Here is a 15,379-nt window from a genome sequence, read left to right as displayed (position 1 = left end):
TTAATCTCTTAATCAAACTCTAGCTTAGTTTTTCTGTCCACTAACTGTCACAGTCTGCTCTGCCTCTCTCCTGCTGCTGTGGGATTTTATCATTTACTCTTTCGCCACCTCTCTCCACCCGGCCACTCCACCTCATCAGCCTGGTCACCTCCACCTGGTGCTCCAAGCTGCTCTTCATCTCCAGTCAAGCCAGTACCTAAGCAGCCTCAATCCACTCACTCAATGCCAGATTGTATTCGCTTCCATGCCAGGCCTTCCAGTGCTCACTCTCAGACTGTTTTCCTGGTTTCGACTCAGCTCGCCTCTGAACACCTCTCCTCGTCTCTGCCCTGGGAAACCTAACAGCTTTCTGTCTCCAACCATGAGTTTTGCCTGTGCACTTCCTGGTTCTTATCTGCCTGTGGCTGTGCGGTGTTGTACTGCTTCGGCTCCGTCAAGAGTGATTGCCATTCTTCCTGCCGTCTTCAGAGGGAAACATCTCCTCCATGTGAGTGTCGCTGGTGTTTATTGTTCTGATGGTACATCGATTCCCCACCTATCCTCGTTGATCCCGCTTCCTGCTCCTACTGGATTCGTCTGCTCCACTGCCTGACACACACTCTGCTTCAGTTTCCCCACTTGAACTCTGAACTATCACCTGTGAATGTGAGCTCACCCCAGTCTCTCTGTGAACTCTGTTCCACCCCAGAACTGATAACTGTCCCTGCTTACCTGCAACCTGATTATACTCAGCTTTGCTCCATTTTTTAAAATAATTTCTGATTTTATTTATGAACTGTTATGTGTTTTTTGAGCTGCTGGATACAAGAATTTCCCTGCGGAGATCAATAAAGTATCTATCTTATCTATCTATAACCTGCCAAAACATTAAATAAACGTCATTACCAACTACTCACCTGCTCTGCTGTGTTGCAAATGTGTCCTACCACACCCCGTTAAAAACAATATATTTAGATGATTTTTTTTATTGTTTGTAACAGTTTAACTTACAAAACTTAAATTAGGATTTTAGAAAGAAACCCTCTTGATATTATGAAACATGCCTTGTCACAAAGCTGAAAATAGTGTTTATTTTTTAAATGCGTGCTTTTCACAGGACAGCAACAACATATGACTGCAATCCTTAAAGTATGGACTGGGCATTTGACATGTTTAAAACTGTTGTTTTTGTAGCGGGATAAAGGTTACAGTGTGAATGAGTAATTCAACTCTTTACAAAACCACATTTCCTTTCTGTCAGTCAGAATGTTTGGTCCAATAACAAATGAAAACCCTGCCCCACCTTCTTTTACGAGGAAACAAAGGACGCCGGATGCACTGAGGTTAACTTCCTTTATTGTTTGATCATCCAGCATGTGGTCAAACAAGCAAAACTTGAACAATCATTTGTGCAATCGATGTATCTAAAGCCGCTGAGCTGTTAAATACAGAATGTTCCAAAGAAAGATTTGGACACATAGTTAGTCTGCAGGGCTCATTATTTTTGGTTTTTAATAGCAAAACAAAATAGAATCTCAGAATATTGAATTCAATTGATTTTCACCAGAGGATTTTTCTTGCAGCAAAGAAACAATGTTTTAATGTGGGAATGCAAAATGGGTGCAAATCATTAAGATTGGAAAAAATAAAATCCTGTTATTTGTATGATAAAATTCCTAAAACAAGCAAAAAAAAACATTGGTGAGCTTTACTGGTTTGACATACTAATTTTCGAATTATGACTGAAGAAAATGTCAGAGTGCTGCAGGGATGGTGTTTTTCTGTAGGCTAATGCAGAAGTTAGCGTTGTCACTTGTTCCCTCGTCAAAAAGCCTGTGGTAGCCTGTAACTGACTTTGAGATGAGGGAAGTGGGGGTGCTGAAATGTTAACTCATTTTCAGGTTTTACGACTCACTCCCGGAGTGCCCTATATGGCTCAAACACAGTCATGATGTCATGCAACGCCATTAAACATTCAAAATTACATTTTAGACATCATAAACTGATTCATACAATCTACTTTTTCCATGAAGAACATGAATATTGTTGGTGTTACAAATATATCTTCCAACCCCCTTTGCATAAATTGAATGTCATTACTTACTAAAATTTGTAAAATTTAAAATAAAATTAATGTTTAATGTAAAAACTATAATTTCTCAAATCCTGATAATCTAAATAGATATGTAGCATTCTCTGATCACATGATATACAAAATACTCTTTAGTTGAAGAATAAAAATGTTGAAATGCCATAAAGACAAACAGAAATACAATCATGTCATGATGAACTCTTTCTCAAGACTCGTCCATAGAGAGATGTAATCATTGATATTTTTGGGAAAAAAACTCACAAGCATTATACATCTTCATAATACAGGGTTCATACAGTTTGCCAATGCATTTCCATGATTTTAAAGTTTTTAATTTTAAAGACCATACATTCTCTTAAAATTACCATTGATACTACAATATTGTGGCAATTTTCGTTTGCCTTTAAATATTTTTGGTAATTTTTTTCTCATCAAAATTTTCTAGCAATTTTTAACTGGAAAATTGATATTTTTTTCTTTACAATTCTTGGCAATTGTTTTCTTTATAGATTGTTGGTCATTTTTAATTTTTAAAAAATGGTAATATTTTTCTCTCACAATTTATGGCTTTTCTTTGGGGGGTGTAATTATACAGGTTTGTGAAATAAAAATTCATGACTTTTCCATAATTTTCAGTATATTTTTAGTTTTCCAGGCCTGGAAATAGCTATTTGCAAATTCCATTACTTTTACAGGTTTTTTCATGACTATACAAACCTTGGTGATAATAGCAGTTCCTTTAAAAAGAGAAGTTGGTGATCAAATTTTCATTTCTCACTGACGGGCATACACACTGATTACTGTGTATCTTACAGATACTGATGAACAAACAACTTGTGTGGTACTTTAGGATAAAAACAAGACAGAGGAAGAAGATATGTAGGTGGAAATTAAGTTTCTACAGAAATAATGCTGAGGACTCACATTCATTATTTCACACTGATATTAAAACAGCAGTTTGTCACACTCTAACTGACCTTCAGTAGCTTCTGGCTCATGATCAAATCATACATGCTGGCTTTGTACATTTCTGCACACCACAAATACGTCACATTTTTACATTTCATAACATATTTCATATCATCTTTCTACAGTGATTTTCAGTAAATTAGCTGACTTTGTCTTATGGAAGTGGAGAGGATGTTGGATGGCGTGACACCAGCCAAAATGCAGACCACTGTTAAGAGCAAAAAACAACTAAACCAATTGTTTGCAGCATCTTTTCAGCCACCAAACTTGGATGTTTTTTAACGACTTGTCGCTGCTTTTCATGCCAGGATAGTGCCATGAAAAGCAGTTGTTTTTTACGGAAACATTGTTGCATTTCCGGTGGGGATTGTGCCCCCAAAGCCAAAACATGATCTTGTTCATGTGTGGATTTTGTGCATGCGTCTATGTGGTTGCCACTTTTGTAAATTCATACCTGTCATTTATCTAATATTAGATTCAAAAAAACCTTTTTGAACATAACGTTTAGTTTTATTATTTTGTTATTGTATCACTGCGTTCCATCACTTCTGTTGGCACTTCTGCATTTCATATTACTGTGCAAACCAGCTAAGCTAAACTGCTAATTACTGACTTGGAGTTTGAGGCTACTGGAAGAGACGACACCATAGCGTTTGGTTTTATACTTGGGCCAAGGTCGTCTTCGGTAGAGTCCGTCAATCAAAGTAATAGTTCTGCACAAAGATGGCGTGCATGCCTCTGTAGACGGGAGAGAAGTTGTAGATGAGAGCTCGCTCCTCCTCCACAGAACTGGAGAACTGGTGCTGGCTCTTCATGGCTGCAGGAGAGAAAGAACAGAAAGCAGGAGGGAAACAGAGAAGGTGAAGAGAGAGAAAGTGTGTCTTGATTAAAAGCAGAAATAATCTAATCTTTTTTGGCTGGTGGCCAATCATTATGGTGAAAAATAGTGACCTAGCCTTTTAAAAACATTTTAGTAAAGAGCAAGGAAACGTGCAAAAAATTGACAAATAGTGTTTCAGTACATACTATTACAGTATAAAAATAGTAACATCTTGACAGAGGAAATAAGTATATACAGGTGCCACAGGTTACCTTCAGAGACAAAGAAGCTGGCAGTGTAGAAGGAGGCTCTTACAGCGGACAGGGAGTGAATCATGCCCGGCTTATCTATCCACTCAAACTGGCTTTTCTCTGGATGCCACTGCACTGCATAAAATGGGTAGCGGTAGGCTGAGGAGAGCCAGAAACATGTTAGTGGACAAAAACAATAACAAAATAAAGAGAAAAATGAATCCCAAAAAACATCTTAAGAAAAGTTCTTATTTTGAGATAGGACCATCACAATCTTTGAATCATCATTACCCCTGTTTCACATCTCTGTGATTCCAACAACAACTCCAGTTCAGTTATGAGGTGATGGTAACATCTGGCCAAAATCACAGTAGTCTGAATTTTGTTGCACTGTGCATTTGCTCTAACCTTTTGTTTATGACAATTGTATAGTGAGCAATGTGAATGACACGGCATAACGCGAATGGTACCTTCCATGGTGGAGATGAATTCTTTCTTCCCGTCATTGTTAGTGGACAGGACCTTGTAAAACCTCTTCAGCTTGGCGTTGCGGCTATAGTTCTGTTGGTTCAAACAGTGAAGCAGCTCAAGGACACTGAACAAAAATCTTACTGAGACAAACATTGTTGACCATTGAGTAACGCGCAAAAAAACTTTTCACCTTTAAGTTGCTGGTAGCTGCTGCCAGCAGCCTTTGAGCAGCAGTGAATTTAACTGTTTTACAGAGTCTATAGCTGCAAACAGTTAACCAGTATAGAGCGAAGACAGCAAAACATCCTTTTATTTTATAGTTACAGATGACTAATGTATATAAACCTGTAACTATAGTAACAGAGCTGACAGTCCAGTGTGGTCTGAGGAAGAGTTTTGATTCTCTATAAACTGATAAACAGACTGATGTGTTTCAAGCTCCACCTTTCAGTATTGGATCAGTGTGCTTGGTACTTCAAAGAGTACTGACTTTGCTGACTTCTAAAGTAAAGCAGAGCAATCAGAAAAGAATAATAATAATAACAACTCTGACAGATTCTGGCCATGACAGCAGGTGATTATGCTTTATAGTAATTTGCAAAAATAAGAAAAGAAAGTGGAGCAGGGAGCAGAAAATACCTGTATAGACAGACTCCATCTGTGGAAGTTGGAAGTGATGTTTTCTGTAGCCAGAGACTGCAGGAGGTCCTTGGGAAAACTTCGGAACAGACGGCTGGACTGGGCCGCTGGAGGACGGACACAGATTTGTGGCAAGGCAGAAAGTCCAAACAGGCAGATAAGACAACACCAAGAGAGGGAGTCACAGTTAATTTTAAAATTAATTAGAACAAATTGTTTAATACAAATGTCATGATCAAATCTGCTATTAGAATCATTATTTGACAGCCGGACCAGAGTTAGGGGTCAGTGACATACGATTAAATGATAATTTAAAACACTCCTTAAATGTAGTATGAATAATATATTGTGTGTACTTTGTCTTTACAACTGCAGCTCGCCTAAAAACTCAGCAGAGCTCAAAAGTCACATTTTCATAATCGATTGATGTGCCACTGAGAGCAGTGTTTTGTCTCATTTGCATGGGATCCGCCCATATCCTAACGCATTACGCACCACGAGTGAAACTGCTGTGGCTCAAATACAGATCACAATCTGCAGCCCAGATCAAACAGGAAACATTGCTCTTTAGATAATTTTCAAGGAGGATTTCATTAAAAGAAATCCCACAGAAACTGTTAAAAAATAATCTTAATTATTCATTATCATTCAAAACATTACAAAAAGTGTCAAGATTTTCATGAGATAGAGCTTATGACATTGCGGTATGTCACTCGTGACATTCATCAGTATCTTTGTACCTTTTAACATCTTTTATTGAACTTCCAGTACAGTTTCATAGATTTCCAGGATAACAGTCCAAAGAATTCAGTAAAAACATACTGCATGTCCCCTCTAATTTACATGGAAACCATCCACTTGATATTATTTTTACATGCAAATTAATATTTCACCATTATTTCAAATATGACAGTGTTCTGGATTTAATGCAAGTCATGTAACAAGAATATTCAGTTTAAATATTTTGATTTAGACCTTTTTCCAAATGTATCATTTTCTAAAGATGTAGGATATGCTGAGAATATTCAGATTATAGGTCTTTGGCCACGTGTACAGCACATTCAGAATATGTGTCTTCATTGGGAGTTTGTGACACATGGTTCCTTGTTTTTTTAAGGGCATCTCTGTGCGTTGTCATTGATACAACATTAACAAACTAACTCGCCAACAGTTTGCAAGGCTGGTGTACACGTGCATGCTCAAAAGTAAAGCCCACACATCTGGCTGGAAAGAGAAACACACCTACTTTTAAACATCAAGAAAGACTTTAAGTAAGGAAAGGGGGACGCTGTATTCATACTGTCGACAAATCTGCCACCTCTAGGAAACATTGATAAAAAAATGGAGGAAAAGGAATATTAGTGGAATATTAATTCTCATTAGCCATATAAACAGCTTAGTAGGAATTTTATCTTGTTTTGGCACAAAGGCAAAAATAGACTATATTGTGCATATAATCGTTCTCATGTTGTCTTACAAGCACCATGGCTGACACCGTTTTAGATCTCAAAGCAAATAAGGATAAAATAAGAATATTTGTTTCGATATTATTTAGCAAGGTTTCCATAAAAGAAAAATCATGTCAAAAAAATAAGAGATTGAAAACAATAACAAAACATCAATATAAGCGTGCTCCTAATAAAAGCCTGATGCCCCCTGCAGCTGAGGTAAATAAAGCCCCCTTCAATTATCTGAAACTCTGGTGAATGGGATCAGCTCTCCCCTCCTGCAAATTTGGGTGGAACACATTTTACTTTTCCAACTAAACTCGTCAGGAAGGAAAAGATTTTTAAAAATATATAATGTGATATTTCAAGAGTAAACAAGCCAAGCAGGCAGAACCAGAGCCGAAACACAGTGATGAGATTGAGTACCTGGTGTGAGAGTGAGAGGTAGAGCCACAGCCTTGGTGTCAGTGAGGGTGAGCAGGTTTTTGTTGGCTGTGAGGACGGACAGCTGCTGGAAGCCCTGACACGTCCCCCAGATGGGGAAGTAGTCCCCGGCATCGTTGGCCTGCAGAGGACGAGAGAGTGAGGAATGAGGAGGTAACAACGATGATAATGTCATTTCTTCCATTTCACTTAAACCCAGCTGCTTCAGTCCCTGCACACATTCACACAGCCGAGGCTAAACATGGCTCTTTTTGGAAAAATAAATCCATGAAATCTTTTTAAGTGTCATCTTGAGATGTCACATCATCTTGGCAGTCAGTTGAACAAGTCAAATATTTTACCTTCAGAGCCAAGTTGTAAAAGATCTTGGCAGCTCGACTGAACTGTGATGTTTGAAGATCTACATCTCCTCCCGGCAGCAACAACCTGAGGACACAGTTTCCTGTTTACATTCAGTCTTTGATATCTTTCACACGGGCTGATATCACTTTTTCACTGCTTTTACACGTCAAAACGTGATATATTTTGAGGGCAACATAGACAGCTTACATTGAACAGAAAATGTTAAAATTGTGAGCAACTGACAGAGAGGACATGAGCAGGTCAAAGATCAGAGATACTCAACTTGCTTAGCTTGAGAGCCCATTCTGCAAAATGACAGGAGGCCAATCACAGCAGCAAAAAACATGTTACAAGATTTTATGACATTTACAGGATTTTAGGAAATTTGTATAATTTTGTTGGATTGTGAATTAGAAAATGCTTGTGGGTGGGGCCACCCGTTACCTTATCAGGGGCCAGATTTGGCCTGCTGGCCATAAGTTGAGTATCACTGTTGTTGTGTATTAAAGCCAAAAGCCAGGCTAAGACTTGTTTTATTATTAGACAGATGGCAAGAAAAGATAAGTCTCATATGAAGAGCTGAACAAACACAAAGGTGACAAAAAGGTTAACTCACCCATTTATTGAGCGGAATATGTTGGCATATTCTTCTTCTGTGCGATTGATTCTGGTGAAAAAAAGACAAAGAAGGTATTAAATGAATAGTTAAACCCATTAACGATCCAAGACAAATACATTTTTAATCAGTCTGGAGTAAAGCAACATTTTATGCATATAGAGTAATGAACATTTAGCCTCAGTGACTTTCTACACAAAAGTGAGAATTAATGTATTCTCAACATTAGGAGGATGTTGAGTCTGTGGGAGGGCTAAAAGTTATTCCAATTCCTATCAGCAGTCATTAAAATGACAGAGAGAAAGACAGAAAAAGCCTGAGGTGCTACTTTTTTATTTGTTTGTCTCCTTTAGAGACATCACTACAGTTTGTTAGAGAATAGTGCCAAGAAAAGTATATTTTGAGCTAAAACTAGATCTTTCTTAAGAACTATACTTTACTTATCAGAGTCAGGGATGGCTGGAGATCAACTTTGGTTTATTTTTCATATCATGACTCACCCCTGAACTATAATTTTTTCCCTTAGGCTCCCTGAGTGACAGGAAAAAAATGCATAACCCTCCTTTCACCATAAATAACCATATTTCACAGTTTCTGGCCGCAATTAATGGTTTGATTTTTGAGATTATTAAAGAAAACATGCCTGTAAGACACACTTGTGGGTTTTGGGTTTCTGCAGGTTTTTAAAATAAATACATAATACAACCATTTAAAGTTGAATGTACTCCCCAGATTTCAGCCAAATTCAAAAAATATCACACAGCTCCCTCCCCACAGCTTAAAAAAATATCTGAATTGCCCCTTCGGTTTTGCACCACCCCCTCCCCCCTCATAAGTAGGTGCCTTAGCCCCTGTTAACCACGGCATTTTTTAAATAAAAAAGAAAGTTTCAACGTATCTGCTTTATCATAATGTACAAATGTAGCAGATCTGTGGTTTTCTCAGCATTATTTTTGCCCGGATTTGAACAAAAGTATACAAAGACTGTAAAAGGCTGCTGTACTAGAACTCAACATGCAAGCTACTGTTATAGTGACGTCCGTCTCATTAGCACAGGCTCCGCTCACATGAAACCATTCAGGAACCATGACCAAATTTGCTGTGAGCAACATTTAGACCACAGTTTGACAAATTATCAACGTAGGAATTTGAGTCTTTGATAACTTCCAAGCTAGATTACTTTAAATGAATTCCCTCAAACATATACAAATATATAACGCATGATGTAATCATGCCTAAGGGCAAGTGATTACTAACTCACAGTGTGTAATAATTTGTGCATGAGTAACAGTGATCAAGATAAATGTTGAAGTGACCTAAGAGTAACTGCTAAGAATTGTCTGTGGGGGAGGGGGACTGAAAAACAAGGACTGATTTTAATCATGCAAGCATACAAGATTTTGCACACTAGTTTATCTGTAAGTGGCTGTGACTTGATGGGAAGAGAGCAGGGTCTCACAACTAAATGTTGATTAATATAAGCAGATAACCTATGGAAGCGGATTAGGGCCATTTATGATGGAGAAAATAATTTGGGGCAAGAAATTTTGCGAAGAAAAAGTCAAAATTTCGAGAATAAAGTCGAAAGGGGAGCGGAGAGCCGCGCCGAGCTCTGTCTACTCGCCCGGCGAGGGCTGCTCGTGGCCGGGGCGTGGCGGCGGGGAGGTAACCCCTCCTATCTCCCGGGGGAAGCTCCGGAGAGCCGCGCCAACTTCGGTGTACTTGCCCGGCGAGGGCTGCTCGTGGCCGTAGTGCTACTACCCAGGCTCCCCGGGATGAATTTCTAACGTTTTCCCCTCCTCCTCACCACCACCAGTCACCACAGAGTGGTGGAGGTGAGACGCCGAGGGCGTGGTGGGATCGAGGCGGGGGTCCCAGAGGCCCGGCCCGGCGTGAACTGGCCCGCCTGGGGAGGGGGGTACCTCCCCACTGCCATCACTCCAGCCACGAGCAGCCCTCGCCGGGCAAGTACACAGAGGACGGCGCGGCTCTCCGCTCTCCTTTCCACTTTTTTCTCGAAATTTCGACTTTAATCTCGAAATTATATTACGACTTTATTCTCAACATTTCGACAGCATCGGCAGACAGTCTATCACTCAAAGAGTCCCACTCTTAAATACGTGTAAATTGAAGCCTTAATAAAATGTAAACGTAGAACTCACCCCCGTACAGTTGTCATGAATGTTGAAAAGAAAACTGTTTTTGTATGAGCCTGCAAACATGTTAATATCTGCTAGAAAGGTGTGCATGATATTTACACGGGGGACTATGAGGATTTACTCTGTTTTAGAGTCAGCCTCAAGTGGCCATTTGATCACTTGATGAAATTGGCACCTGGGTAAACTGCCTTTATTGCATTTTAAGCATTAGCATAAGAGGCATCTTTTTCATTGTTAGTGGTATGCATTTTATTAGAAGAGTCTACTTCACCATGTCACTACCTGTTCATTACTGTGATCCTGCTCTGACTCACAGCAGTTTCAGTCATGGAATTAGAGCTGCCACTGTCAGAGTCTGAAATTAGTTGAGCTCTTTAGATATAATGTATAGCCTTGTCCTCTTATTCATGAGAATGCACCTAATCTGAGTCTTTCTATTCTTGCTGAGAACCACATTGTTGTTTTGATGTATGTTTTTTTTATCAAAACAGATGGACCATTAAAAGACACAAAGGGAAAACTACATGTTGATTTACATCAGAATGCAACTGTTTTACAACCAGAAACCAACCAGGAAAAAAGTTTAGAAAATTTAGGATAACATGGAACATAAATGCATTATGTACATTATACTGAGAGGTGTGAAGTGCAGAGCAGGGCCATTTCTAAGATTTGAGGACACGGGGGGGGGCTTAGCCTGGACTTCTGCAGGGCTGTCAGGGGAGGAATCTTCTTTTTGATGAACAAGCTCTATTTTTTATGTTTTTTTAATGCACTTGGGAATCTTATTTACCCTGAAAATGTTCAACATTTCTATTTTTTTTTTTTTTTACAATTCTGATGTTTCAATCATTCATTATTTTTTAAAAATTTTTTTCTCTGTTTTTGTTAAAGAAATTTAAAGAAAACATGTTCTCCAAACCATGACTCTGCCAAAATAAATATTACCAAAATCACACCATTTATCAAAGCAAGAAACTAAACGCAGAAGATATTGTTGAATTTTCATATTTCCAACAGTCCTTGAACACATCGTGTAGTATGAACACTTCATATGCATTTTTCTCGAGTCACTCAGGAAAGCTAAAGAAAAATCTTTGTGTCTTTGCGGAGGCAGGGGTCCTTCAGAAAAAATGTGCCTCAAGGCCCATCAATAACAGGAAAATCTAATTTTGGCTCTGACAGCTAACAGGTACAGTATGTGAAAGATGTTACGTCTGAATGGCTTACCTGATAGGTACAACCCGGGCCCCAGAGCCCTCCAGGTATTTGACATAGCAGGCTGCGATGTAAGAGGAGCCACGAGCAAACTGGTCTCCTGGAAGATTTTCTTGCGCCAACACACCTAGAAGACAGATGACATAACACAGATTTATATAGATATGTGCATAGAAAAGCTGATGCATGTGTGAGAAATCCCAACCACACAGAAAAGACAAGGAAGCAACAAAGAGAAGGACGCTGAAGTGTTTTGACAAGAAAAATATCAACACTGGTGCAAAGGATCAAATTTTCTACAGGCACTGACTTGCTCATCCTGGAGATGTGCGTCTGTCTTTATTTGTCTTTACGGTTTTCAGGAAAAAGTCTCATTGCATCATTGACATGAACTACAGGCTTCATCACTGGAAGAATCAGACTCGACCAGAAATTACTCGCTAGGTGAAGCAAGGAAATTTGGTTTGGGGACATTTTATTAATTATATAAATATTCAAAACATGTTTAGGTACCTAAAAAATGTTAGGGGTGGAGGACTCTTATTTGTTTATTTTATTTTATTCACTAAAATGGACACTGTATCTGGTATGTAACAAAAGATGATATGATTTATGTTATGTTTATGTGCTGCTAAACATTGTTTTTATTTTTTAAAGATAGTTGTATTGCTTATATTGAAGTGTCTGTTTTGTTCTTCATATGATGTTTGACTAATCCAAAGACTTGTTTTTAGGATTTTTCTCAGATTTTGAACATCTCGAGGATTTTAGGACATTTCTAAGATTTTAGGATGTTTTTCAGATTTTAGGACATTTCCAGGAGTTGAGGACATTAGCCACTTAACTACTACTTAACTTTTTTTTTTTTTTTTTACGATCGAGCTCTGTTTTGATGCTGTTTTATGCACTTTGGCACCTTATGTATACTAAAAGTACTAAAGAAGAAAGAAATGTTTGGGGACTCTACTGGGGACCAGATTGGTTAGCTGTTATAGTCGCTGTTATATACAATATATGTCTGAAAATATGAAAATTCCAAAAATTTAAAAAAAAAAAAAATTCTTGGAAAACTTATTATGAGTCATGCAAGAACCTCAGCCACGCAAAGTGCATCGCACAATTAAAACTAAGTAAGTAACAGCACTTTATATTCCTACAACCATGTTAATCATTGAAGATCACAAACTTTGAATCTGTCTTAAAACACAATATAAACTCTTGCATTTTTTAATACAGGCCACCTGACAAGGGTGACAAACTCAGTCCTTTTTATGACAGTAAAATCCAGAGTCAATGGACCTCCTACTTTACTCATAACCACAGATCAGAAGTCATGGCCTCAGTTTGGAAATGTTGTCAGAGTTGTGACCACAATGAAGCAGCAGGTTTGCTCAAAACAACATCCTGACATAATTCTCTGCTCACAGGGCTTTTCAACTGGCCCCTTCTCCGAAACAACCCAGGGGGTCCCAAATGAATTACCCCCATAAGGAATTTTTTGAAACTTAACAGCTAAACTGACCATTTTAAAGTTTTTTTCTGTAATTTTTAAGTTAGATAGATAGATAGATAGAGCAAATATTTGCACATAATAATTATTAGATGAACACAATTGGAAAAAAAGCATAACTTATTCCCCACTTGCCTTTCATTTTATCTATTTACATAATCATCATCTTCCATTCATCCCGCTCTTACAAAATTGTATCAGCACAAGAAAAAGTAGGCCTTTATAAAATGTTATACTTACACTTATTGTCATTCAAATCCCTGCAAAAAAACCAAAAAACAAAAAAACCCCAGCTAAAGCCCAGCTCAAGCTGGAAGCTGGTTTTAGTTGGTTTTAGCTGGTCAAAGATGGCCTTAGATTGTCTTCCCCAGTTCTTGCTGGTCTTTGATGGTTTAGTTGGGTGGACCACCAGCCAGACATGCTGTAGTGACCAGCCTGTCAAGCTGCACACAATAATCTTTATGTATATCCCATAACAGTAGACTTAACTGATTTAGGCCCTTTGCCGGTCATACTTCCTGCTCATAACACTGTTATTTCTCTGTGGTTTCAATTTTACAGGAATTTTAATGGATAAACCACCTAAACCATCAAATATACACTAAAACTGGTCAAACAGACTGGGCAAGCTGTTTTTTTTTCAGCAGGGACAACACTTTTTGATTTTTGTTGTGTTAAAACACAACCTTAAAAACACAGATGGAGACATCTGACATGATTTACATCGTATGCGATATTAACCGACGATAAACTACAACAAAATTTGGAGGGATATGGAAAATAAAAAGATTCAATAAAATCTCTCTGCATCTTCTATACATGAAAGCAAATAAAAGAGACGCACCTCAGAGGACACAGGATTGGACGTGGCATTCATACATTATCACATTAACCTATAATAGAGGGACATGCACACACACAAACACACTCTCTGTCAACACACACACACACCTTTTCTCGAACATTCTCGATTAGAATTACATAAGAGCTATCATAATCCGTCAGCCGGTTACTGCACGGACATGGACAGACACAAATAGCCCTTCATGCGGCTGAATCTTACCGATGACCGGCCGGTAATTGAGCTGCTGGCTTCTCCCCGCCGCGCACACTCGTAGCACGCAGACACAGGCGGTCAGCACCGCGAGCACCGCTGCAGCCGGCCGACACATCCACAACACCGGGCAGTGTTAAAAATCACAAAAACCGCTGGAGAGGACGGATAGAGGTTTGCTTTGCAGGTTGAGAAGGACAACTCACAAAACCGGCGCTGGTTTTTATCTATAAGAATAACAAAATATAGATAAAATACAGACCCGAAGAGGAGAAAAGGCACAAATTTAAGGTTACAAAAATTAAGATCCGAGCGCAGATGCTGCCTCCTGGGTGATGAGGGTGATGAATCTCTCGTGTTGTCCTCTGCTGGCTGAAGAGGAGCATCAAGTCAGTCACGTGTGGAGCTCCCCTCAATAGACCCACGTCACCTAGAGCAGCCTCCTCCTGCTCTCTCCTCATAGAAATAGATCTGCCAGATCAGACACCTCCTCACCTCTAACATCGTCTCTTCCACCTTCATACAGTTAAGGTATAATATTTCAGCTCCATAAATCAGCTACAGTGGACAGTCTATTGTAGCCTAAACTGTAAAAACTAATACCCACTATTTTTCTTTTACCTGTGGCAACAGTTTGCACTATTTTTATTGATTTAAATCAATGTGTTTTTGTTTTTATTTATTTATCTTTATTTCTTTTTATGAATAATTGTAGTTATTTAATAGTGGGTGTATCTCCATAAACCATTTTTGGCTTCTAATGTCTCCTGCACAGCTTTTTAATTGTCTTTTTCTCTCTTTTCTATACATGTGTATGTGCAAATAAACTAAAATACACTGAAAGGGATAAAGTAATACCGATTGCGTGGGGCGGGTTTAATGTCATAAACCCCGTGTACTGATTGGCCAGTTTGTTGCCAATGGTGATACTTGCTGACACTGATTGGCTAGTTTCGAATGCGCCGTTTTACTTCTTGACTGACTGTTAAAAAAACATGGCGGAATAAGGTACACAAGAGCGGTACTCAAAACCGCCCTCCACCTCCCCAAAAAAAAGGGGGAACAGAAGCTTTTTTAAAACCAGAGTTAAAGGTATTTTTTTCAAAAACGGTAAAAACGACGAGGCGACGGTTGCGAGTAGGGTCAGTTAACGTTACCGGACAACGGCTAGCGGCGGTTAGCGCTAACGTTAGCATGTTGCCTCGAGACAGTGGCGTTAGCTAAAAAACGACACGCAGCTCTCCTTACCACAAAATGCGAACTGTGAAGAGGGGGAAATTGTGGCTTCACCACGGCCGGACATTGACTTGGAAACAACAGAGACAAGTGTTTTGAGGGCAGCGTCACTTGTTGGTTCAGACACCGAA

At 38.9% G+C, this 15,379-nt stretch overlaps 1 protein-coding gene across 1 annotated transcript; it reads right to left on the bottom strand.

The window, feature by feature from the left end:
- Positions 1-1,318: 1,318 nt before the first annotated feature.
- Positions 1,319-14,410, bottom strand: LOC121955898 (zgc:171566). The gene is made up of 9 exons (XM_042503985.2): positions 14,022-14,410; positions 11,461-11,575; positions 8,072-8,122; positions 7,455-7,539; positions 7,096-7,234; positions 5,222-5,328; positions 4,582-4,672; positions 4,133-4,270; positions 1,319-3,857 (listed from the first exon to the last, which is right to left on the bottom strand). Exons 1-9 carry the CDS (start codon positions 14,128-14,130, stop codon positions 3,736-3,738), a joined length of 957 nt encoding a protein of 318 aa, XP_042359919.1. The 5' UTR covers positions 14,131-14,410; the 3' UTR covers positions 1,319-3,735.
- Between the last annotated feature and the right edge of the window lie 969 nt (positions 14,411-15,379).

This window comes from Plectropomus leopardus, chromosome 2, assembly GCF_026936395.1.
Source record: "Plectropomus leopardus strain MGB_pleo_1.0 chromosome 2, ASM2693639v1, whole genome shotgun sequence".
NCBI lineage: Eukaryota > Metazoa > Chordata > Actinopteri > Perciformes > Serranidae > Plectropomus > Plectropomus leopardus.
Note: the sequence above shows the minus strand (reverse complement) of the source record. Positions and strands in the feature narration are given on the sequence as shown.

Coding starts and splice junctions, on each gene's coding strand:
- LOC121955898 (XM_042503985.2), bottom strand. CDS start 14,130: ATGTGTCGGCCGGCTGCAGCGGTGCTCGCGGTGCTGACCGCCTGTGTC. Junction 7,235..7,454: donor TTTACAACTTGGCTCTGAAG/GTAAAATATTTG, acceptor CGTCCTCTGCAG/GCCAACGATGCCGGGGACTA. Junction 4,673..5,221: donor GATGGAGTCTGTCTATACAG/GTATTTTCTGCT, acceptor TTGAACCAACAG/AACTATAGCCGCAACGCCAA.